This window comes from Sinocyclocheilus rhinocerous, unplaced genomic scaffold (assembly GCF_001515625.1).
Source record: "Sinocyclocheilus rhinocerous isolate Xijiao unplaced genomic scaffold, SAMN03320098_v1.1 scaffold641, whole genome shotgun sequence".
In the NCBI taxonomy this organism is placed as follows: Eukaryota; Metazoa; Chordata; class Actinopteri; order Cypriniformes; family Cyprinidae; genus Sinocyclocheilus; species Sinocyclocheilus rhinocerous.
The window spans coordinates 241,674-267,463 of record NW_015624257.1 but is presented as its reverse complement, the minus strand read 5'-3'; the positions used below and the strand labels follow the sequence as shown (position 1 = coordinate 267,463).

General features: G+C 37.7%; 1 protein-coding gene across 2 annotated transcripts in view; it reads left to right on the top strand.

Moving 5' to 3' along the window:
* The window catches only part of LOC107740102 (nuclear receptor coactivator 2-like), a 120,537-nt gene that overhangs the window by 44,021 nt on the left and 50,726 nt on the right, over positions 1–25,790 (top strand). For both annotated transcript variants that reach the window (XM_016552411.1, XM_016552402.1), the window contains exons 2-3: positions 19,577–19,681; positions 20,666–20,838. In XM_016552411.1, the coding sequence (XP_016407897.1) occupies positions 19,593–19,681; positions 20,666–20,838 (262 nt within the window). In that variant the 5' untranslated portion in view covers positions 19,577–19,592. The remainder of the gene's footprint in view (positions 1–19,576; positions 19,682–20,665; positions 20,839–25,790) is intronic.

Sequence of the window (25,790 nt, the reverse complement as noted above, 5' to 3'; positions counted from 1 at the left end):
GTATACAAATATATATTATATTTATTTTATATAAATATATAAATAAAAATGATAAATACGTATGCAAAATTATATATACATATATATTTTATTTTTAAATATATTTTTATAATTAATAACAATTTGTGTTTATATATTTACTAATATAATATAACAAAAATATATGTATTTATATTTATGCATTTTTATATAATATATAAATAAAAATGAGAAATAAATACATTTATATGCAATATTATATATGTATACGAAACACATGTAAATATTATTTATGAATATATAAAATATATTTCTATATATTTTTATATTTTAGATATTCAAATATTTAATACGAATGTATTAAAAATGTAATTTAAAATTTGAAATATATTTTTACAATTAATAATGTTATACATTTAAATATTTATTTATATTTATATATATTTATTATTGGCATGCATTCATAGATTGAGTCATTAGTTTGATTGTACAACTCCAGTAAGTGGCACTCAGAATAGCAGCCGCAAGTGAGCATGTGTTTGGCTGCTTGTGGATGACACAGTCGCCACCTGCTCTGCTTGAACCATTGCTCTCTACTGTCATGTGACTGAAGAGCAGGGTATTGTCTTGGTTTAAAAGAAGAGCGTTCGCTGTGAGCAGACAGTCAGAGAGGAGGAATTTTCAAGCATTTTCATTGGTTGTGTATGTAGCAGGGTAGGAGGGGCTGTTGGGGCTGGATTTTCCTGTACGGGGAGGGCAAGGGAAGCTGGGGGTGGGGCAGCTGTAGCTGCTCAGATGGGATTTGCATTAGTAGTTTGTCAGCTGTCATTTGGAACAGATGACAGTGAGAGGATAAGCTGTTTGCTCACGGCTCTCTCTCCTCCTCCTCCATGAACTGACCGTTGCGTACACCTTAGAAAAACCAAAAGCAAAGTGTTTCATTTTGATGCAAGCAAGTAGGGCGTGAAATTTTAGCTGACGGTTAATTGTCATTTCAGTTAATCGAGATTAACAGTTTAATTGTCTGTTTTGTTCTTGTCACTTATATTGTGAGATTAATACGCATACTCTTCAGGAAGCAACTTTTTTCACAATGAACTTGGAAGAATATTGTAAAATGATTTGCTGTAAAATTAAGGCTACTGTAAATGAGTAGAATAATAAGATTTGAAATATTAAAATAAAATATGTATTTCTTGGTCCATTTTGCTCATTGCCTTTTTTGAATACTTTAAAAATCTGAGAATGATATTGTCATAACTGTCCTTTGAATGAGTGTATGATGGTTAACAGTTTTTAAAAAATATATTTGTCATTTTCTCATCTGGAGGTGATGAACCGCATACACTATATTTGTGCCATTAACTTTGTGTGAGAACGTGTAACAGCCACAAATATTTGCCATTATGTAAAACAGTTTATTACAAACCACCGCAAGACTGTATGTGTTCATATTAGGGCCCATCAGAAGTGTCTATAATGCACACGTTTCTCAAGATGTGCTCTGAGCAGGTTTTGTGATTCACACAACATATTACAGCAACAAAAAAGAGAAATAAAATGTGGCATTTGATTTAAAATTTGGCTGGAAATATGTAATTGGAATTTCAAGTGCATAATCATAGTATCCAGATGATTATGTAAGAATCATGAAAGCTCTTCGACTGACTTGTTTTCTCTATGTGCATTCCAGCCCATGTGTCAGGTTATGCTGAGTGTTGCATGTGGTGTCAACTCCTCAGCGTTGTCCATATCTTGCAAAGACACTCTATATATATATATATATATATATATATATTAATGCAAGTTAACCATGTCATCCACACATCTATAGCCCTTAAAGGAACCTATCCTGTATTTAGAAATCACCGTCACTTATAAATAAGCCTTGAACAGTTAACCGTGCAGCACTTAAAATACTTGCACATTGACTAGGCAGTGTAGTTACATCCCACAAATACGTATTGCAGATGTAAATTCAGACGTCAAATAGCTGACTCCGTGATGTACGTGTGCTATCAGCAACCCTCTACATTGCGAGTAAATCACTCGCATATGCGACTAAATCTTCACTCTGGCGACTAAATGATGTCTAACATGGGAGTTTTCAATACTCTAGCTCTTTTCTGAAAGCCACTTTCTATGTTGTGAAGCTCAACAATCTTGTTTGATTCAATTGCCAAGGTGTCCGTAGAGGGTTGTATCAGGGGATGTGTTGTTATTCAGGTAACTAGCTGTAACCATGTTGATGAGATCTAACTTGCTCTGCAAGATTCTTTTCAAACTGTCGCTGCATCATTACAGCAGTTGACCTGAAAAAGAAAACAAACAGTAGACAATTAATGCTAATGCTAATGCTAGAGCCCAAATGTAGTTGAGAGTGTTTTCCTATGCATTATGCATTAGCAGTGATATTGGATATTTTTTTATCAGAATTAGTCCGTTTTTTGTTTTGTTTTGTCCTATAGGAATGAGTCCTAAAACACCAAAACAAGTTAGAGTTTTTGTTGGTGAAATTTGCCTGAAATTTGAGCTGTGGTTTACACAAGCTCAAGATATGTTCACATTTATTCTATGGCATAATATTCAATGTCTTGAAAAAGGCAGTTGCTAAAAAGTGGCTAAATGGGACTACAATGTTTGTCAGGGACAATAAATATCATGACGCCGAACAGGAAAAGTAATCTACTCACTTGTCTGATTTTACAGCCTTGTTGCGTTTCTACTCATGCTCGTGCAAACTACTCTAACTCGAACTTTCCAAATTGTAGATTTTAAATAAAGATTGAAAGAGTTGTCAGCAACTGTGTGATGATGACGTTGAAGTCATGCGATTGTGGTGTAGTTCATTCATAACTTCAGCTTTTTATTTCTGCCGACTATATTTAGGCTATAAAATTCATAGAAGTTGTGTTTATTTGTTAAAATTATCTTGATGAACGTGTAAGAATCATAAACCCTTTGGTCATTGAGCCTCTTTTCTATAATATTCCAAAAGCCAATGGAAAAATCATACTGCATTTTTTTTGTTTTTGTTTTTGAGGGATCCAGGGTGATGCTAACTTCCAGGTTGGCTTACAAAAATCATCCCTGCAGCACTCTATTAGCTAAACACTTTCCTGAACTAGTTTGGACTGGTTGACATTTGTATTTACAGAAACCTTTAAAAACTACAGTTAGCTTTCTGGGTGTGGCAAACAGATCTTGCTCAACTAATGTTCAGTATTATTTAGTGTAGGTTAAGTTGTTGTATTAGAACATCAGTGTGAGGCAGCTGTTTACAACACCCTTGTTCCATAAACTCTTTCTTTTAAGTAATTCAGAGAGGCTGGGACACAAGTTCAAAATTTTTCGACCGAACACGGAGGTGGTATTTAAGCTCGTCGGCGATCTAATCTTCCGAGCTCGGTTTGTCAGCTGCAGAATGTGGACCCTCCCACCTAGCATGCACTAGAGAAGTTTATTGATTTTTCTCACTGCATCTGTGCCTCTTGTAACCCAAAACCCATCAATACACATCAGAGATTTAACCCCCTCTGTTACACTTTCAGTTATGGGAATACAGTTAACCCATCATTTCGAAATGTTCCGACAGGCTCAGTGCTAGAGCAAACAGTACACTTCTGATGGACAGATAAGGGAAATCCATTCCAGCCGCGAGCGTCCTATGCCCGCGAGCCGCTCCAGATCCGCCGTTTGCCGCTTAATGTGTTTATTATACACCGCTCTCCCTGTGGCAACTTGAAGTGGCTGTCAGTTTAAAAGATTCATGAATATGATCAGCTTTGGTAAATGGACGTTGGCTTTTTGGGCCTCCTTGATGCTGGTACTTTAAGACCATTACGTTCTCAGTAATTGTAGAGCTTATGAGTGGCAGGAACATCTCTCTTTCCCTCTCTCAGTCTAGCCATCTGGGACAGTGGCTGGAGACCAGGCCTGTGGCTCTGGGGAGGAGAGAATGTCAATCTCCCCTCCTCCTCTCTTCCTCTCTCTCTCTATCTCAGTCATATGCTCGTTGCCATCCCCACCCCCCCCCCTTCTCATCCGCCGCTTGTTTTTTACATTTCCTTGCTAGACTGTTTTCAAGTCTTTCACATATTCTCCATCAGCACTGATTGGTTTCATTTCCTTCACTTCCTGTCTCTGCTCGTTCTCGCTAGCTGACGTTTCGTCTTCGGGCACATTATCATCAGCTGAAGAGGCTGTAAACACAGAATCTCCTGCAAATCTCCCTCAGACACTCACTACTAATAAAGGCCCATCTGTTCTGCATAACCACGATCCCCATCGGCCTTAGGGATCTCTCCACATTGTAATCAGTAATGTTGGGTAATAGCTGTGGGTTGCTCGCAACAGCTCCACACACTCTTGTGTATTTTGGCTTTGCGAACCTCCACCCCTTCCCCCCACCCAGATATTTAACTAATTTCACCTTCGAGCTGGATTTGGGCCCGGTGCCATCAGATGAGCGCGAAGGTTGGATTTACGTGGCGCACTTTAACGTATGATTATGATGCAATTCCCCTTGGTTTGAATTGCGCTCCGGTCCGTATAGGAGGGTCAAGCAAGGACATTGTTCAAGGCTACTCATTATACAAACCCTTCAAAGACCCCTGGACCGATGCAGAAGTGGTGCCCTTGCCATGTCCGAGAGCCCTACAAGCACAGGGTGTGTCACCAGTCTTGATCCCTCTGAGCTTTTCAAGCCACAAGATTACAGGGATGGCACATGAAGCTTTGGTGAAAGCTGCCTCTTTGTCTACTCCAGAAGAATGATGGATTGAGTCTCCCTCCTCTGCTCCTCTCTTAAGATGTCTGTTGGGCTTTGTTTGGCAAGTTTAACTCTCTGTCTTTTGGTAGGCTCCGTGTTAACCTTCCACAGTATCCATCCCACAGTAGGAGCTGGAGGCTCAAGACTATAGTGTATCTTCTGCATTTTAAGCTGATGGTTTAGCAAGTACTTTAACTTTAATACACAATGAATGCACTTATTCTATGATGAATTAAAATCAGAAATAAAATTCGAAGTCAAAACTTCTGTGATTAATATACAAACTTCTGGAACGAATTTAATAAACAATATAAGGATATTTGTTTAGTGTACAGATTTTAATTTGGGTGTGGGTGGGAGGGGCTATTAGTTGATACAACTGTCCTGATATAGTATCAAATAAATATCATAATCATAAGTAATTTGGAAGTTTTATCTTATCATTTGTGTTATTATTTTTTGGAATAAAATAGTGATTTTAATATTTTATGTTTTTTTTATATATATTAAAGGGGTCATATGATGCTGCTAAAAAGAACAGGATATCGTCCTCTTTTGGAAGACCAACCAAAGTAGCTTCGCTTTCGCAACAAAACACAGCGCCTTCACGACATGGCGGCGGCAGCAACAACAATACTACAGCGAGAATAAAAGTTATGCCTTCTTTCTTTGCGTGAACATTTGGGCGGTGTTATGCAAATCTTCCCACATCGTGACGTAGACATGTGGGGGCGTGTTAGAACGAGCCGTTTAGGTAGGCGTGGTTGACTCTTAACTTTTATTAAGAATATCTCTTTGGATTTGAGACTTTAGTCTTTGCAACTTTAAAGATCGTCTTTATGCACCAAGAGCTTGTAACACTCCAAAGTTGAAATCGCATCATAACACCCCTTTAATGTTTATTTTCATTTTTATACATTTTATATTTGTAATATATTTTTTATGTTTATATATATTGAAACATTAGATATTTGAAAAACTTTGTCAAATAAAAAACACAGTACATTGGATCCTTTTATAACAAGGATCCTATTATGGCAATTAGGTTGTGATGTCATGTGGTGCAGCTCACAAAAATGTAGTGATATTTATCAAATAATAGTTCATGACATTTAAAAAATAAATTTTGTTTTGACAAATATATTTAAAAACTTTTTTTTTAAAGTGTAATGCACTCGCATGTATTCAAGCTGCAAGGAAAATATGTTATTGGTTTTAACTTGATTATACCACATAACATTTTTTTTGAGTCTTTGCATTTAAAGTTTTGTTGAGAAATTGTTTCTCAAAATCAACATGAATACAAACATTACATTTACAAGTACTTGGAACGTGTTTTAAGCTAGATTTTTAAAGGATTGTTTCTTTCCCTTGTCTTGGACACTTTTCTTTGTCATTGACCCATCAAATCTCAAGCTTGTCTCTTTGAATTCAGAGCTTTAGTTCAGTTCAAACATATGCTGGAGAATCACAGCTTGAGATCTGAACACGAACAATTCATACTAATGATCTGCGGAGCGATGTACTAAAACTTGGTACTTGGTTCTTCCTTTCAATTCCAGCATTGTTGTCTCCTCATTTTGAAGAACCCATACTGTCAGTCTCCTGTCAGGCAGGCACTGTCTCTTCCACTGATATCCAACCCATCAGCGGATGTGTACTGCACACCAAGGGCTCTCTGACAACTTCATCAGTGGGGCAAAGTCAACTGATTTTTTTGAGTCATTACATGTGTGGGTGTCTATACGTATTTCCTAGCTTGTAAAAGGCAGTTCTGCTTAGGTTTGTGGTGATGTAAATCCAAACGTTTACTCCACTTCCCAAAGATACGTACAAGAATATACGTATAGGTGTACCCATATACACTCATCATTGCCCTGGCGGAGCCACAGAATGTCCAGGTTAATGTGATCCAATCCCCTTGCAAACTATTTGGAAAATTGCTGCTGTCGTAGCCTCTGCCAACACTTTGTCCACACTATTGATGTACTGTCTAATAAAGAAACACAGATCATTGATGAATCTTTAGTCATATTCATCCGCTTCTGCTGCCTATATTCTTCTCACATCGTGGGGATTCAGACTACAATTAAACATTTCAGAGCTGCTCACACTGTAGAGCCCTGCATTTGATGTTGGGGCATTTTTTTGTTGGGACAGTTCAGGCTCTATGAATAAATCCATGTTGACCATTTGCTTCCATTATTGTCCATCGTTTGATTTTCAACAAGACTACACCAGGTCCAGCCAGGCATGACTGGATGATCTCATGAACTCCGGGCTCCAACAAGTAGCCATTAAATATGTAACTAGGAGGTTTTGGCATGTCATGTTTTGTGAGGCTTGTGATGTAGTCATGTCAGTGCGTCTAATGATAAGTTTACACCAACAAGGAATGCCTGTACTTACACAAGATCATGAGGGATAAGTGTCAGTTTTTGGGTGTGCGTCTGCAGGAAAAAAATGAGGCTGCAGGATAATTAGCCTGGTTGTGAACTCCTTTTTAGTAAGTGCAAAATAATATTAGCATTGTTTGCCATCACACCTGTTGTCCAGCATGCCTATTTAGTGCGTCACATACAGTGAATTGCCATGACCCAGTTTTAAGGTCTTTTTTTCTTTTCTTTGTCAATATAGCCAAAATCATTTTTAGGCTGTGCTATGTTCATCTAAATTTTAGTATACACCAGTGATATATGGAGGATTCATAGAGTGATGCCCATGCATTATGCAAGCATACAAACAGCTAAAAAACAGCCATTGAAAGAGGCAAATCAGTTAAGCTTCTCTTTAGAAGTGACATTTCCACACATATTTATATGTTGTATTACAGCTATAGACATGGTTTCAGCACAGCTTTGACAGACTATGTTAGCATTGTTGGCATAATACCCAGCTTTAAACTCAAAATGTCTGTCAATGGTTTAAGCTGTTTAGCATTATGAATGTGTAATATATGTGTATATATATATATATATATATATATATATATCATAAATTGTATGAAATAAACTTTAAACAGTTTTTCTACTGCTTAACAGAAGTCAAATTTGGATGTATTTAACTTAAGCTACTTTTCAAAGCATAAAACGTGTCACCTTTCCTTTAAAAATATATTTTTAAATTTGATCATCTTCAGTGTTAAATGAAATTTGGTTTATTAGTAAAGTGAGTTTCAACTTTAAAATGTTGTCTTTCAAATTTTATGACGTTCAAATTCTGGGTATGTTTGTTTTTATGGTGACCCTAACGTAGTGTTATAAATGGAAATACATTAAAAAAAAAATATATATATATATATATATATAATATTTTATTGTTAACCATAAAACATTTTTTTAACCATAAAATGACAACCAAAAAAAACAGCTAGTTAATGCAGGTTAGTGCTTTTCCTTTAAAAATATATTTTTAAATTTGATCATCTTCAGTGTTAAATGAAATTTGGTTTATTAGTAAAGTGAGTTTCAACTTTAAAATGTTGTCTTTCAAATTTTATGACGTTCAAATTCTGGGTATGTTTGTTTTTATGGTGACCCTAACTGGATTTAATGCAATTCACTATGAAAAAAAAAAAAATTTAAAGAGTAAACCTTTTAATATTAATACCTCTCACATATTACAAAAAATAAACATGAGAACATATGTTTTTAAAAACTGTATATAACAACTATTTGTAACCTTTTTTTTTCACAAAGTATAAAAATTGTAAAGCGTATTGAAATTATTTTTCGCAACGGCAAGATCATGGGTTCGATTCCCATTGAAATGAACATGCATGAACTGATAAAAATGTATGCCTTCAGCACAGAGTATGTTTCTTCGGATAAAAGCGTCTGCCAAATGCATGAATGTAAATGGAAATACCTTCAGAGGTTAGTTGAGAAACTAACATGAAATACATTAAAAAAAATATATATATATATATATATATAATATTTTATTGTTAACCATAAAACATTTTTTTAACCATAAAATGACAACCAAAAAAAACAGCTAGTTAATGCAGGTTAGTGCTGTTTTGGTACTAGTCTAACTGATAACCTAGCGTAGCCATTGAAAATTTTGCTGGTGAAGCTAGCCGAACCACACAGCACTTTTGATAAAGTCACGCTAGTTTAGAAGCCAGGTTGAGAAGCTGGTTGTCAGAACCGGAAAGACAACACATGCTGGTGCTGCAGTTTAACTTTTATCCCTGTTGTTGTTGCCTTCAGGGACTGAAGCGATCGACTGCGATTCTTTTCTGTTTGGATGAGCAAACCCTCCCGAACACGAGTCTTCAGATGTTCAGTTGGTGTCAGTGATCAAACATGGTATTTTTAGTTCTGTTGAATCATAAACAAACACAACTCCCTATAACCCTCCAACTGTCCCAGATAGAGAGTTTCTTCTCAGTTGTGTTGATGGCAGCAAAGCTTTCCAGTAGGGAGTCATCCCTGCGGACTTTAAATGATATCACTGGAGGAGAGAACAGGAGGCTGTCAGCGCTCTGGATGCTGGAGAGTGGAAGTTTCCTGCGCTGCCTCATTCTCTTTTCCTCCTCCTTTGTTGAGTGTTGCAGGCTGGCACATCTGTTTATGGCAAGAAACGGTAGACGTGGTAAAGAGAATGGAGGTCTCTGTCTTTCCTCAAGAGAATGTAGTACTTGAAAAAGAGGAGTCGGAGCACAATTGAGATGCTGTACTGGATGTTATATTTTCAATAAAATACTTCCAATCTGTCAAGATTAGACAATGCCTAGAAAATAATGCGGTTTAGAACTCTCTTGTTGGCTTGGTTTGGATAATTTTGTATAGATAAGCCAAATCTTGTCCTTAGAGTAGACATTTAGAGTAGATGGTTTGGGGATAGTTCATCCAAACATGAAAATTTACTCCCTCTCATGTTGTTCAAATTCCATATGAATAAAATATGGTAAATGCAACAGTACTTGCTTGAAACACAAGAACAAACCTCATCGGTTGTCGTGCGTCAATCAAGCACGTTTGAGCTTTTGTTTACTGTAATTTATGTGCACCGTGTATGTCCATTGATCAATGTTTTTGTCAATGAAAGCCTAGATTAAATCTGATCTGTTCATCATTTGTCTCTTCAAAAGACTTGGATTAAAACACTTGATTCATATGGATTTATTTTACTTTACCATAGTTTGACTGCCCAAAAATGCAATATATATATATATATATATATATAATTTTTGGTTTTCAATAAAATACGATGTTTTGTTTGTTATATTCCAATATTCCAGAGAATATTATTCAGTGAATTAACATTATCCAGTGAATTATTCTTGACTCTGTACTCTTGACCGACGGAAAATGAAAAGTTGCGATTTTCTAGGCCGATATGGCTAGGAACTATACTCTCATTCCGGCGTAATAATCAAGGAACTTTGCTGCCGTACCATGGGAAAATAGGCTAACTTTCATCAACATAACCAACGTGACCACCTGCTTGCACAGGGAGCATGCAGGTCAAGTTTTAAATAGGAAAAATATAGAAACTCTTTGGTCATTTTTGAGCGAGATGCTAACGATCTAATCAGATTCAATGATCTATGCTAAGCTGCAGCTAAAAGTGCTACCGCCAGACCCGGAGATCGGCTGAATGGATTCGAAAACGGTAAAACTCAACTGTTTAACTCTAGGGGAATTGGTAAATTAGCCTATTTTCAAAAATAGTGGAGTGTTCCTTTAATTAATGTATCATATTTGCAAATACTTCTTGAACTATTTTGATATTGATATATTTTAAAACTTTAAAAAAAATAATGAATTCCAGGAAAATATAATATGATATTTTAATCTTTACACCACATTAAATTTTTAAGGAGTAATTCAATTGAAATCTTTTTTTTTTTTTTTTTTTTATCAACATGAATCCAAAGAGCACATCTCTAAGAATTTGGCACATGTGTTTCAAAGTAGATTTAACTCTTTTTATTTATCCTGGACACTCTTATATATCAGTGACGCACCTTGTTGTCAATCGTTCAGCTGAGAAACCACTAAAAAATGTCTTCCCACAAATTTCCAGTGGACAGAAAGATGTATTTTTAATGTTTAATTGGCTGGATAATTGATAGCCTAATTTCCGTTCACATCAAATTAACTAGGCCATCTACTCTACTAAGGTCTATAACATAGCATGGAGATGGGGTGGGGGCGGGGCATGAGTTTAGAACTGCCCCACAGTTCCGCCCACCAGTAAATGCCTCTGATTGGTCATCCACTAACACTTATCATCTGCATTTTTAACATACTCTAGAGCTGCTAATGGGAGTGAATGATTGAGAAATGTGTCCGTGTTCCTCATTATCTCTCTCTGCCTCCGCAGTGCTGTTGATTAGTGGAGGTCTGACACGGCTCATGTTGAGCGTGGAACAGCAGCAGGCTGTTCAGAGTGTGCCTGGCTGACTGGCCCTCTCCTTCCCTACTGCTGTAAATAATTAATGATCCATATCAGTGCCTCCCCGGCCCTGTTGTGGGCTATGCCCTGTTCACTGCACCAGCTGTGACCTGCTTAAAGCGCAGGGGCTTCCTGAAGCTGGTCATGCTACATTCATGTTGAACTGTTTGTGTGGCTCTAATTAGCAAAACTTAACTAGGTTAAAGTAGCTGATTGTGACCTGCCTTTATGAGTCATTCATTAATATTAAACAAGCCACGCCTGTTTTATGATTTGACCCATGTTTGAACAGTAACAGATGCGTTTTTGATTGGACCGTTGATTGATTACTCTTTGCTGCTTCTACAGTGTATGTAGTATTAGTGCTGGGCGGTATACCGGTTCATACCGAATACCGGTCCGCTCTTTAGTGTAGATGCATGTTGATTTTATCAGACGATGCCGTGATTATAAATGAGAGTGACTCCTGGTTAACATGTATTAAAAGGGGTCGTGTTTAGTCACTATTTAGTGTGGTATTTTTTGACAATATTCACTCATCATGACAGTAAAATAGGGCATTCTAAGTCAATATACTGCAGTATTTCCTCTCTCAATCAGTAGAAAATATGGTTAACACTCGGTCATGCATGAAAAAAAAAATACCGTCTTGTACCGTGAAACCGGTATAATTGTGAAAAATTCTGAGTTCTGTGTGGGGGTATCTGGATATCAGACACCTCTGACTGTCTCCCCCTGCCTTAGGGGACACGAACATCTCTGACTCATTCTTGAGCGTATGTGGGTGATGCACGCAGCTTGCGGGACATCTGCTAACTGTAAACCTGTCAAAAGCAGTCTGGCACCAGAGTACCATACATTAACTCTGTTTTACATTATTTTCACTTACATTATCAAAGAGAATTTCATCAACAACCCATTAAGGAAATGTAATTGCTTCTAACTTGAGGGAGGAAAAGAAAAGGAAGAAAGTGTCTCTTTCCTTTTCAAGCACGCCCACTCAGTAGAGATCTTATCAGTCACTTCGAGCCTGTGGTTTCATTACTGTGTCCTCCTAGCTTGACGGCATTTGGCATCTCTGTAAAAACTCCATTCAGATATAGCACTTGAACACTAGTGTAGCAATTCCTGATAATAGAAACATATTAGAGTATCTGCAAAGATCCCGAGAGCGATCGTTATTGGCACAGTATTAAAAGGTGTTTCTGAGTGTGATTTATGATAGTGGTTCTCAACTAGTGGTTCACTGCCCAGAAATGGCTTGCTGGTCAGTTCTGATCCCAAACAACAGGACAAATGCAACTAACCACGTAACTTTGTACAATCAGGACTGCTAAATCAATTTAGATATAAACATATAAGAGAAAATACTATAAAATATTTCGTTGTTGACATCAAAGGTCGCAAGTCCAGTCTAGTGTTGTCACTTTTGTTTTTGTTTTTGTTTTATTTATTTATTTGTAGTTTGCTTATGTTCCATTTTAAATTGTTTTAGATTCTTTTTTATTTCATTGAATTTTGTTTAATTTTATTTTTGTTTCTTTTAGTTTTTGTTTATGGTTTAGTCTTATTATATTTATTTTTATTGCAGTTTAGTTTTTTGACAGTTGTTTTGTTGTTGAAGTTAAAGGCTGTAAGTTCAATCTAGTGTTGCTGCTTTTTTGTTTTGTTTTGGGTTTAGTGTTTTTGTTATGTTTTAATTTGTTTTTGTTAGTTTCATTTAGTTTTGTTTGTTGTTTTATTTTATTCTGTTTACTTTTTGGTTTTTGTTTTGGTTTGGTTTAATTTAGTTTTATTGTAATTTTATCTTAATTTTAGTTTAGTTTTATTTATTTATTATTTTTTTTAATTTCTTGTCAGTATTGCTGTGTCGTCATGTCTTTAATTGAATCAGTGCTCTGTAATACTGGTACTGCAGACTAGTTTCAAAACTGGTTGAGAACCGCTAATTAAAGAATTTGTTTTACCACCATACTTGCAAACTTTGATTTCGTACATCTATCACAAAGCTGCTTGGCATTGCCTCTATTGTATCAGATATTTGGTATTCTTAATCTTTTGCACTTTGGTCCCCTCCATCTGTGTTAAATCCTCTTCAGCCAATCGGATTGTGTCAGTTAGCAGGAAAAGCTGATGGCATTTCAAAGCCACCTCTATAATCACTAGCTACCATGTCTAATGTTCGACGCCTCTCATTATGGTGATTGTCCGTGGTTTCAGTCCGAAACACCTCCCTTACTGCGTGAAAGTCCCCTGCTGCCTCTGAGAAGCTGCTATTAACAATTGATTGAGTTATGTGTCACATGACAGAGAACTAGTTATATATAGTAAGGCTGTAGAGGTTGAAGTGGCTCTGTTGTCTTGGTATGAAGAAAAACTGTGCACCTGACAGCTGGACGCTTGAGTGTTTCCTATGGTTTGAGAGTGTAGGAAATGCATTTCTGCATATTTTATGCCAATACCAGTGAAATTGTATGATTATCCATACCATGATACTTGGTGCAATGATACTCTATATAGTTTTCTATTTTAGCATTGGCTAATGCTGGGTTTGCACTACATGATTTTCATCGGATCGCTGTTCCTCTGAAATTTCCTTTGCCCTGTATCTTGCTCTCTCATTGGCTATAGGTCATCACTGATGTCATTTCCAGTCAAAGCACATTTCACACTGCAAAACTCTGTTGTCCAGATATTTAGATCTATAAATACTATTACTTTCAGATCGTTTGTTTGATGATACTAGAGCTGCCCCCCTAATAGTCGACTAGAGGCTTGGTCGACCCAAATTTTTTTAGTTAGTCACAGAGAAAAAAAACTGTCCGTGATGGACAGATCGTTAACGGCTTGTCCTTGAGGTAATTACAGAATATCGGGCAGGAAATCCTAACTTTCGCCTTTCATTCATCAACTTCCAAAAGTAGTAGCATCTTTACAGCCACTCTAACGGTAACCTAGATAAATTTGTGCGATTTGGCGTGTATCTAAGTGTTTGTGTGTAGTGTGGAATAGGGCTTTGAACGGTGGCAGATTTTTTACCACCGCAGTGGTAATGGATCAACTACCGTCGGTGGCGCTGTGTTTTATTTATATATATATATATATATATATATTTATGTATAAAAATAATTTTGAAACACAAATAATAAATAAATGATGCTTGATCATCTATTAACAAACGTGTTTATTTGAGCACTTTCGTGATGTGAACATCTAAACCTGTTGCGACACGGCAGTGTCGTGTCCGGTGTAGACACGGTTCACTGTTCCGCCGTCAAGCAAGCGGGTGCATTAACTCCTCGTTTGCACGCGCTCTCTTTGAAATGGGAATCGTTGCCACTTACCGCTGATTACAGAACCGGCTTTACTGATAAGATGCGCGTTAAATATCGCATGCGATTTATCGTGCAGCCCTAGTTTCCCAACAAGGTCCATCGCCCAACACAAAATTAATTTGCTGAATGCAGAATAAACTTTGCAACTGTTACTGTTATTACATTTGTATACAAGACTTAGTATTATGCTTGTTATAAAGTATGTGACGTCACGTGCACTACCGTCGGTGGCAGTAGACAACCGCTGTGGCAACGGCGACCATCACAGCCCTAATGTGGAAGCTATTAGCACACTACTGCATAACATGGAGGTGCTGGCGAGACCACTTGCATTTTTTCTTGAGAACAGTGGAAACAACTTAAAATAGTCAATTTTTGTGTGCGCTAAGGCTCCGCCATTCTTCACGCAGAATACTTCTCATGCCAACATACCCATGTCAGATGCTTTTCTTATGCTTTCTTTAAAAACATGCTTGCTGTTGTCTCATTTTCGTTGTATTTATTTTGTTACTGAGAGGAAAGCTTGCAGCACATATTTACATGTTCATCTAAACGTTGCTCTCTTCAGTGTGGGCGCTGCCGGGATGTTCAATAACAGTATACTGCTGCTCACGTATTTCAAACTTCGTATTACCCCTAAACGAAGAACGAAAAAGAACTTCGCTGTGAGTATATCATGGCCTAAATACATCATTCGAAACTGTAAAGGGTCACTCACAAATAAAACAAAAAGGTTGCGCTTTCTACCATCTCGGTCTCCGTGAGCTGAAGCGTGTCACAAAAATGAACCGAAACTCAGCGTATAGGCTACTTGCCTCACAGACATGAGAAACATATCTATAGAAAGCTTGAAATGTGTACTTTTAATCTAACCCATTCAAATCTGATTATGTAATAAAACTACTCATGTGCTTCGGAAGCAAAAGAAAAAAATGTTGGTGGGTCCTCCCCAGAAAAATTTTACTGGAGTAGATTCCATTTCGTGTATTCTGGTGCCTTTTAATTAAACTATTGCTTTTATAGCCTAAAACGGTTACCACATACCTGGCAAGGTTTCCCAAAAATTAGCACAGCAACAAAAGTCTAGCAAGTTGTTTTGAACAAAAAAATTTGATGTACTGTAGCTAGCCTAGCAAAAATGTTAGATAACTGTTAGCGTTAAAACAACATTTAAAGTTTAAGTGTAGGCTAACTGCAGTTCAGTGCTGCAACAAAAACTGCATGATGCCTTTAAAAGCAACAGGCAAACAAACAATGAACATTCACTTAAATACCAGCTTGTTTAGTGGCAGTATGTGAGCACACAGCCAGACTCACCTGAACAGCAGATATGCTAAGATGCTATGTTTACGAGTAGTGAAAACATGGAATGGAGTTTAATTTATATGGATTTTGAATGAACCAAGTGAAATGGATTTGAGGAAGCAGCAGCGTGGAAGTCAAGGCTGTAGCTAAAACGCAGAAGTTTAATTTATTAGGAGTTTAATTTATTAGGGCATTCCTCAAGTGGAATGGATTTGACTGACGGCGCTCTGAAAAGTGAACAGACATATGCACTGAATTACAGATGGTAAAAGTGAGTGGGTCCAATATCATTGGTCTTAAAAATTGGGTGGGTCTTGTCCCACCCACATACAATGGTTCGGACGCCCAAGAAACTACTACTAGTCGAGTGAATTGTCACTTATTTGAACGAGCACCGATTTGATTTCGGGCTTTTGTCAGTGATCTCAAAAAAACTGTTGGTGAGTGAAAATCGGGTCGAAAATCGTGTAGCGTATACCCAACATCTGTAACAGCAGGGCTGTACATTAACTTTTTTTTCACATAGCACTGGTGCTACAGAGGTTGAAAGTTTTGTAGCACAGGCCAAAAAGTTGTAGCACAAGTATAAAACGTCTGTTATCATGTCTGAAAACAAACACAAGTAATGGAGTTCATCACTTAAACAGGCACTGATGTTCCATACAGAGCACAAAAATACAAACCATCACAAAAATTGTTTTAGAATAAGTTTTCTTAATTTGCTAAAAATGGAAGAGTGCGGAAACATAACACCTCTTACACCTTAACAAAATATTAAATAAAAAACAATGGCAGACATTTAGGCAAAGTGTTAAAATGTGTAAAAATTATTTTATCTGTGTTATTAGAAAATAAGAACAAAGATATACATTACAAATACACATAATATACAAATAAAACAAACAGGGCTTTATTTTTCAGGTACAGTATTTAGCAGTAAAATTCAAGAAATTGAATGAACAAATATTAAAATAAAACACTATATACATCAATTATACTTTTTTTGAAAGCAACTAACTGATGAGAAGTTCATCAGTCAAGAGCAGTGAGTGAAACTCTACCGCTGAGCTAACACTGATGTGAATGCATGTGGCGTTGTACATTATATTGAGACGGAGGGAGGCGCCAGAACTGCAGCTGATAGAATGTGCGCTGTAGCACGATACAACGATGTCTCTTCAAAAGCAGATCGTGGAGACATTTTAATCGTCCACGATCAGAAATCGCCATATCGCACACCCCTAACTACCAAGTATAATCAATCTCACACACACAAACAAGCACAACGAAATCACTTCACACTATTAAGCGGCTGTTATGAACATGCAAAACTGTATCGCAGGCGTGCTACAGTGGTAAATTTATTCATCGCACAGACCAGGTTCTACAGCCCTGAACAGTGCTTTTGACATATTTAATGCTAATCGGACTAACAGTTATGCTAACTGTGACATTGTCTAATTACATTCACGATTCCAGTGGTGTCCGCTGTCCAAGGGGGTACGGAAAACCTTCTAGACTATGTCACAAGAAGCCGTTTGTCATCAAGATGAACAGAAGGGCCCCATGACTGACAGAAGGCCTTACGTAATGTTATGATTCAGATGTCTGGCTGATGAATGTCTCTCAGACCTGAAGGTTAACGCTGTCCGAAATAATCTTTCTCTGTTTTTTTCTGTAGTTAGCTGGTGTCCAGTGTCTGTAGCGCCGGCCTCGTCCCCCAGAGCTGTTTGATTGGCCTCTCTGTCATTAGGTTTAAGTAGGGCACTGCAATCCAGCAGGGATTCAATACCAGCGCTCCATTCACTCCGGCTCTGACTCCCCCAGCCGGCCTACAGTGAGGCTGCACATTACGTAAGGCAATGTGTGTGCGTCAGTTTGGCCTGAACGCAGCCCAATGTGTTGGCCTCGTGTGCTGGCCCGGGTGTCTCTCCGCCTGCTTCTCAAACACTGCAGATGAAGCCCTGAGAGAGCTGGGAGAGGGGATGGATGGTGTATTCATTAACCTCCACTGCCTGGTGTTTTAAATTAGCGCCAAATTCACAACAGGTCTCATCAACACTCTGAAGTGCCTGTTTTTTTTGTTGACGTAATATATTAGTTTGTACTTTTCAAGTGTCTTTTTTTCCCCAGACTCCCGTGTTTGGCTTCAGAAATGGAAATCTAGTAAATGATCTAACAATGCTTTTGAGTAGATAATGCTTAAATTGCAACGGACCAGTATCATAATTCCACCTTTTTAAAATAGGTCTGCCATTTTCAGTTGTGATAATTAGCCCACATAATGCTATTTATATAATGTTTTTATTGGAACGCTGAATGCAATTTTCAACAAATATACCCCAGAGACTGTAACCATTTGAAAACGTTTTCCATTACATTAACGGTTCTTTTTATGTCAAAAATTTTCAGCACAACCTCTAATGGATCCCAAACTTTACAGGTTTCTCTCTTTTTTTTTTTTTTTTTTGTATGTATAAATTTAGACTAACTCGTAATATTATAGTATATTATATTAATTTTGTAAGAAATTAATAGTTTTATTCAGTAAGAATCCATTAAAATCATCAAAATTAACAGCAAAGACATTTATAAAGCTATAAATGATTTCTATTTCACATAAATGCTGTTGTTTTTATCTTTTTATTCGTGACAGACTCCTGAAAAAAAAAAGGGTTTTGCAGTTTCCACCTAAAAAAAACAACAAAAAAACAACAGTACTAGATGATGAAATGTACTAGTTTTCTGTCTCAAGAGAATTCCCAATTTTCATGTCATGTGTGGTTCTATAAGGCACACAAAAGTGAATAGAAAGTGAAACTACATATTGTGGTACGTGTTGGAAAGATAAATGGCTCCGCTTGTGTCTGTATTTGTTGGGGCTTGTTAAATGAAAATTTGCATGCTCAACAGTCTTTTTGTGCTGTACAGTATACGGCACATTGTGTTCTCTCACTCGCTGACCCCTTACTCTCTCTTTATTTCTCACCAATCTCAATCTCTCTTACTTTCGTGTTACTTCCACTTTTCTTTCATTGCTCTAACCTCTCTTTTCTTTCGCTCGCTCTCAGGGGACACCCAATGTCGCACAATATAATTGAATCCCTTTTTCGTTCCATTTTCTCTCATTTTCATTTTCGCAGACCTCCTTACGCCTTCCAGCATCAACCCACATCTTCAGTATATGACCTCTGAACACAAATCCTAAGCCTTCTCGCTTTTAATTATCTCTAATTAGTAATTACATTTTTCAGTCCTTGTAAAGAGCCGTTTAAGACTGTATTAATTGATAAGAATTTATTTTAGAGATTTTTGAAATGCAAGCTGCCAAGATGTTTTCAGGCACACGCAGCCAAACCAAAGGGGGAAAAAAAAAATTTCCCCAAAATCATTAGAAATCGCTTTTAGAGTCATTTCAACCACAAGCACCAGATAGATGACTGATAGATTCCACATGAATCTCTCTCAGAAGAGCTGTTTGGCTTGTTTGCAAATCACCAGGTGCTCAAGTTTTTGACATTATGATGTTTAACTGCATGTGTTTGAACTGTTAAGCAGACCTAAATCTACTGGCTTTCTCGAAACGCATTAGAAATAGTTGGCACAGTGTGTTGTTGTTTAACCTGTTCAGACATTTTTTTTTTATTGGTCCACCTCTTTAAATGCTGCAATGAAACCTAAATATAAATATAAGTGTGTTAATTTGTCAAGCCTGCCTAAAGATGAAGTGTCTTTTGAGCATTTTCTGAATCTCTTATGTTAACATTGTCCCCAATAGGTGATATGCATTGAGGATGAGTGCTGTCGGGGAAAACTCGTCGGACCCTGCCAGGTCAGAGGCTCAAAAGCGCAAGGAATGCCCTTCAGACCTCCTGGGCCCAAGGTACTTCACCTAGACACGGCACGCAAACCAGTAGACAAATGAACAGCAGGTTACGGTGAACTCTGAAACTGCGGTTTGTATGTATAGCAGAGTAAATTTCTCAGTGTCTACGCTATGAACCGCTGAACTGCAATAATCTTGAGCAGGCCTCCCACCAGTGGAGCTCAGCCTAGATAATACACGTTTCTATATAAAGCCCTTTTCCACTGAGTCGGGAAACATCAGTCTGTATAATTCATTCATAGGAAGGAGCATGCCTATGCATGCCTTCTTTATTGACAAAATTTTCTGTGCAAACTGCTGAAGATGCAGAGCAGCAAATTGAAAATACAACCTGTTTAGGGCTGCACAGAAGAAGCTCTGGGAAGTTTTGTCTATTTCTGTGTCTTGCTTTTGCTGTTGAGGATTGTTTAGATTTTAGGTATTTGTTTGATCCTAATGTCATAAAGCATCATGTTTCAGGAATATGCAAAATTGCATATCATCAGAATTGACTAGTCATTGGGTTGTGTGAAGACTGTTAACATAGACAAACTTGAAACGCCATCTTAAATGCAATTTATCGTCCAAAGACACCCATAAGCATGTGTACAACATTTAAAAATATCATAGACTGTATATAAGAATGTGCAGCCCTCCTGAATTTTCAACAAATAATGAAACTAAATGTCTGTAACAGTTTTTTTTTTGCAGAAAAGTAAAAAAAAAAAACAGTCGTTTTTTCAGTTATTGTTAAAGTTGCAAATTTGTTACAAAAATGCTAATGTTGCGATGGTATATCCTAAAAGAAAAATATGCTTATTAAATTTTTTCTTTTTCTCTGCATCTTTGCCAAAATAATAGATAAGTACAAGCTGAAACTAACAAACTGAGGAGACCATGATATTTTTCACTTAAGCAGTACACATAAAGCATGTACTGGGTCTGACTGACAAGTTTTATTCTTGCGTTTTAGTCTTAATCATTTTTTGTTTCTTTTCACAGTCCCAAACGAAGCACTGAGAAACGTAACCGGGAGCATGAAAATAAATACATAGAAGAGCTCGCAGAGCTGATTTTCGCAAACTTCAATGATATCGACAACTTCAATGTCAAGCCTGACAAATGTGCAATCCTAAAGGAGACCGTCAAACAGATTCGTCAAATTAAAGAGCAAGGTAAGAAAACCAATGAATTCTTCTTTGAACTTACATTATTACCTGTCTTACCTATAAATCTTCAATTAAAATACAAAAAAGCCCCCTAAGTATTAACTCTGAGGCTTGAAAACAACCTGCACATAGTGTTACATTCACTGAGCATTAGCATAGTCAGACATTTGCGTTAGGCTAGAAATTATTAGTAGCTAACACAATGCACATGTAGGCTTTTTCAGGTTGTTTAGCAAAATATGTGGCCTGTCTAGAGATCTTGAGAAAGAACTTTGTCAAATCAGCCATCGATTCCAGATTGGCTTTAAGCAGGAGCCTACGTGGATTAGCATCATGCTAACTGCAAACATGCACTGATGTGAAACACGTGCTATGTGGCTTTCATTTCTCACTGCATTAAGAAAAAATACAGAAACCAAACACAAGATTTAATTAGAAGTCACAGCTTCATTACTTTTCTACATATGTGTTTTATTTTAAAGTTGTCTCGCGTTATCAGGGATGTTTGATTCAGGATTCATTTGTGTTTCTTTGTTGCCAAAATTATTATGCGCAAGATTTGGATCCAGGTGCAGTGCTTGTTAACATGTTATGATTTTAGTTACTTGAAAAGTTATGCAGATAAATTTTATCATAACTTCTGAGAAGAAGCTTAACTGAACCTCAGAGTCCCTCCCCTATTGATGGATATCATATATCTCATTCTTGCTCTTCCTGCGATGAGAAATTTCTTGAATAAACTTCTTGGAAATTTTCATTATGGCACAATCATTAATATAGACTGATACAGATTTAAATAAATCATGAGATTGGCTTGCTCCTGCAGTGTTTTTCTGCCCAAATTAACATCTGTGTTGTTTTCAACCGTTGAGACTGGGTGCTGTTTTGACGTGTGTGTGTCTGCATTGATTCAGACTCGGCTGTGATGGAGATTATTTGTGATGTACTGAGCTCTGGGTTATGTAATCCTGAGCAATGTGATGCAAAGCTAACGGAGCGATGGTCGCCGTCTGCTCCGTCGTCCCTTACCCCTCCTTCACCTCCCCTCCGCTACGCTCGATGCCACATGGCCACAGCTTCACACACTGCTCTAACTGTGCTTGTACAGTCTCAAACTGCCTCCAAAGACACAAATGGGCCTGTTTTGCCTGTAAACAAGGCCTCAAGTATAGAGCGCAGCAGTCAGCTTTCCTTGTAAAGGAAGCACAACATTATTGACACTCACAGGAAGCCCTTTAAAGCAGAAGCTGCTTTCTGCTAAAATACCATTTTAAAGGCTCACAGTTCTGTTCCTCACATTTTATTCAGACCCATACCAACAAATGTCTCTTTGGAGAGATTTTTTTTTTTACTTAGTTCCCGTGGTTAAATATGAAACATTTAAAAAGTCACTGTCATTGAGGTAGTTTAGGGATTTTAGTGTGCACTGGGAAAAATATAATGATAAGTGTAATTTAAGTCACATAAGGAATTTCATGAATTATTGTTTACTGCTTGTTAAACTGATGATGAATGCTAGCATTTAAAGGGATAGTTCACCAAAAAATGTTACCATCATTTTCCTAACTCCAAACCTGTGTGACTTTTTCTTACACAAATTGAGATGTTAGGTAAAATATTAAGAATTGACATCCTCAAAATGTGCTCACATTAGTGGAATTTGGTGAAATTTCGCAGACAAAAATTGCCAGTTGCCGGTAGTGTAGCGACCAACTTGAATCCATGTTAAATCTGTGTGGGGGGAAATTTTCGCGCTCATGCAAATTTCCAGATTATGTGGATTCCTATTGAAATGACAGGATTCCGATTGCGAAAATTTGCTGAACAACAGCACATTTTTTCCACACAGTGAAAGTAAATGGTCAACTAAACTGTCAGTCTGCCTAAAATCTCCTTTGGGTTCCACAAAAAAATCATTTTTATGTGAACGGTCCCTTTAAAACAGTGTTTACATTTTGAAAAAGTGTAGTGATTATTGCCAGGGTGTTGCTAAAGTGCTATGAGTAACCGCATTACTACGCGGTTGCTAGGGTGCTGTGGGTGGTTGCTCAGATTCCAGAGAGTCCACCTCCAAATCTCTAGATTCCTTTCCATAGATATGACTCGGATCCTTCCTTCAATGTGAGAATATTATTGTCCATCAGGTGAATATCGAAAATCCAATTGCCTAGCAAAATATTAGCGCACCTTTCCTCAGTAAGTTGTGATTTGAGGTATAATTCACAGTACAAATGGTGCAATATAAGTATGAGCAATAATAATAGTGATGCTATTATGCTAGCTATGCTAGCAAGCATGACTAATAAATTGCAGCAGTGAACAGTTTCCTTCCTCTTTGCATAGAAAACACAATCTGTTGGACATTTATCTGTAAAGGGTGTTTTTAGTCTGTAGTTCATCTGCTACACATTTAAACCCCAAACTGTTTGAAGTTTGAAAACTGGAGTATGTTTAATTACACGTTTAATTTATTCATTAGTGAGTCAGCGCTTATAAATTTAGAGACTGAACAACACCCAGTAGATGACGAGATATGGAATTCTCCCATGGAGAGTCATGACCTAGTATCTATGATCAGGCTGTGCACTGATTGGTCGAGAGCAGAGTCATGGGCGGGGTTTTGAATTGTGACTGATCGGGCAGATCCTAAAGGCTTCAAGAAACTCCATTTGCTGTTGAAGTAAATGATATGGCCTGATTCACATCCTTTCTGGAGATAACACAGCCTTTTCTTTCTGTTTGATGGGGATTGGCTGATGGAAAGGAAACCGTTTTAGAGCCGAGTTTGAAATGAGAGAGGGAATGAGTTATTACCGGACCTCTGATGCAGCTGTGCTGGTTTACCATTCCCTGCTGGGCACCGCAAAGACCTGCTGACACAAAACACGCTCACATCCACTCATCATCAGGAGTGTACGCATGCGTATGTCTCCCAGACACATACACACACACACGCACATATACGGGAAGAGCAGCGTTTGGAGAATCCCAGAACGGTCTGAGGGGGAGGCTGATGGATGGCCCTCTCTCTTTGCCATATGGCTACCCATCATGCCAGCACAGTTTGCCTCTCTATCGTGTCCTCTGCGAGCCCACTGCAATCCCGACTACTCTCTTTAATGGATGTGAACAGACAGGAAGTTAGTTTGGTCTAGGGAATTGTGGGTAGGCCTGTCGCAATAATCAATATATCGGCAATATACAGTGCCGTGAAAAGGTTTTTGCCCCCTTCCTGTTTTTTTTTTTTTTTGCATATTTGTCACACTTAAAAGATTCAGATCATCAAACCAATTTTAATATTACGCAAAGATAATGCAAGTAAATACAAAATGCAGTTTTTAAATGATAATTTCATTTATTAAGGGAAAAAAGCTGTCCAAACCTACCTGGCCCTACGTGAAAAATTAATTGCCCCTCCTCTTAAATCATGAAAGAACTGTGATTAACCACATTATTTTAGAAAGCGGAGTTAAATTTCACTAGCCACACGCAGGCCTGATTACTGCCAGACCTGTTGAATCAAGAAATCACTTAAATAGAACCTGACCAAGTGAAGCATATGCTTAAAGAGCAACACATCATGCCGCGATCTAAAGAAATTCAAGAACAGATGAGAAACAAAATAGTTGACATGTATCAGCCTGGAAAGGGTTATGAAGCCATTTCTAAGGCTTTGGGACTCCAGCGAACCACGGTCAAAGCCATTTTCCACAAATGGAGAAAGCTTGGAACAGTGGTGAACCTCCCCAGGAGTGGCCGGCCTACCAAAATTACTCCAAGAGCGCAACGACGACTCATCCAGGAGGTCATAAAAGAACCCAGAACAACATCTAAAGAACTGCAGGCCTCACTTGCCTCAATTAAGGTCAGTGGTCATGATTCAACAATAAGAAAGAGACTGGGCAAAAACGGCATCCATGGGAGAGTTCCAAGGCAAAAGCCATTGCTGACCAAAAAGAACACAAAGGCTTGTCTCACATTTGCCAAAAAATATCTTGTTTATCCCCAAGACTTTTGGGCAAATATTCTGTGGACTGATGAGACAAAAGTTGAACTTTTTGGAAGGTGTGTGTCCCGTTACATCTGGCGTAAAACCAACACAGCATTTCATAAAAAGAACATCATACCAACAGTCAAACATGGTGGTGGTAGTGTGATGGTCTGGGGCTGCTTTGCAGCTTCAGGACCTGGATGACTTGCCATAATTGATGGAACCATGAATTCTGCTCTCTATCAGAAAATCCTGAAGGAGAATGTCCGGCCGTCAGTTTGTGACCTCAAGCTCAAGCGCACTTGGTTTATGCAGCAGGACAATGATCCAAAACACACCAGCAAGTCCACCTTTGAATGGCTCAAGAAAAACAAAATTAAGGTTTTGGAATGGCCAAGTCAAAGTCCAGACTTAAATCCGATTGAGATGCTGTGGCATGACCTTAAACAGTCCATTCATGCTCAAAAACCCTCCAATGTGGCTGAATGAAAACAATTCTGCAAAGAAGAGTGGGCCAAAATTCCTGTGAAAGACTCATTGCCATTTATCGCAAACGCTTGATTGCAGTTGTTGCTGCAAAGGGTGGCACAACCAGTTATTAGATTTAGGGGGCAATATGTACATGACCTCAATAATTTTTGGTGATTCAATATATCGCCCATTATATTTACTTAAAAATTAATGTCACCATGTTTTGTACATTCCACTTGCGCCTGTGTCTTTTGCAGCTTCTCGTACTTAACGTGGTGTAGTTGGTGCTAGTTCAAATTTAAAAAATGCCTTGTTTGGGATCTGTGCCTTTGTGCATATGGACATCTGACTGCTGAGTAGTGATTGTGTTTTTCAGCAATAGTGTGCACCCTTAATTTACAGAGAAAAGAAGGTCAGGGAAAAAAATCTGTCAATGGAAAAATCTCCATACAAGTTCTTTGTGCATTTTTCTTTTTTCTACTTGTTACTTTGCACT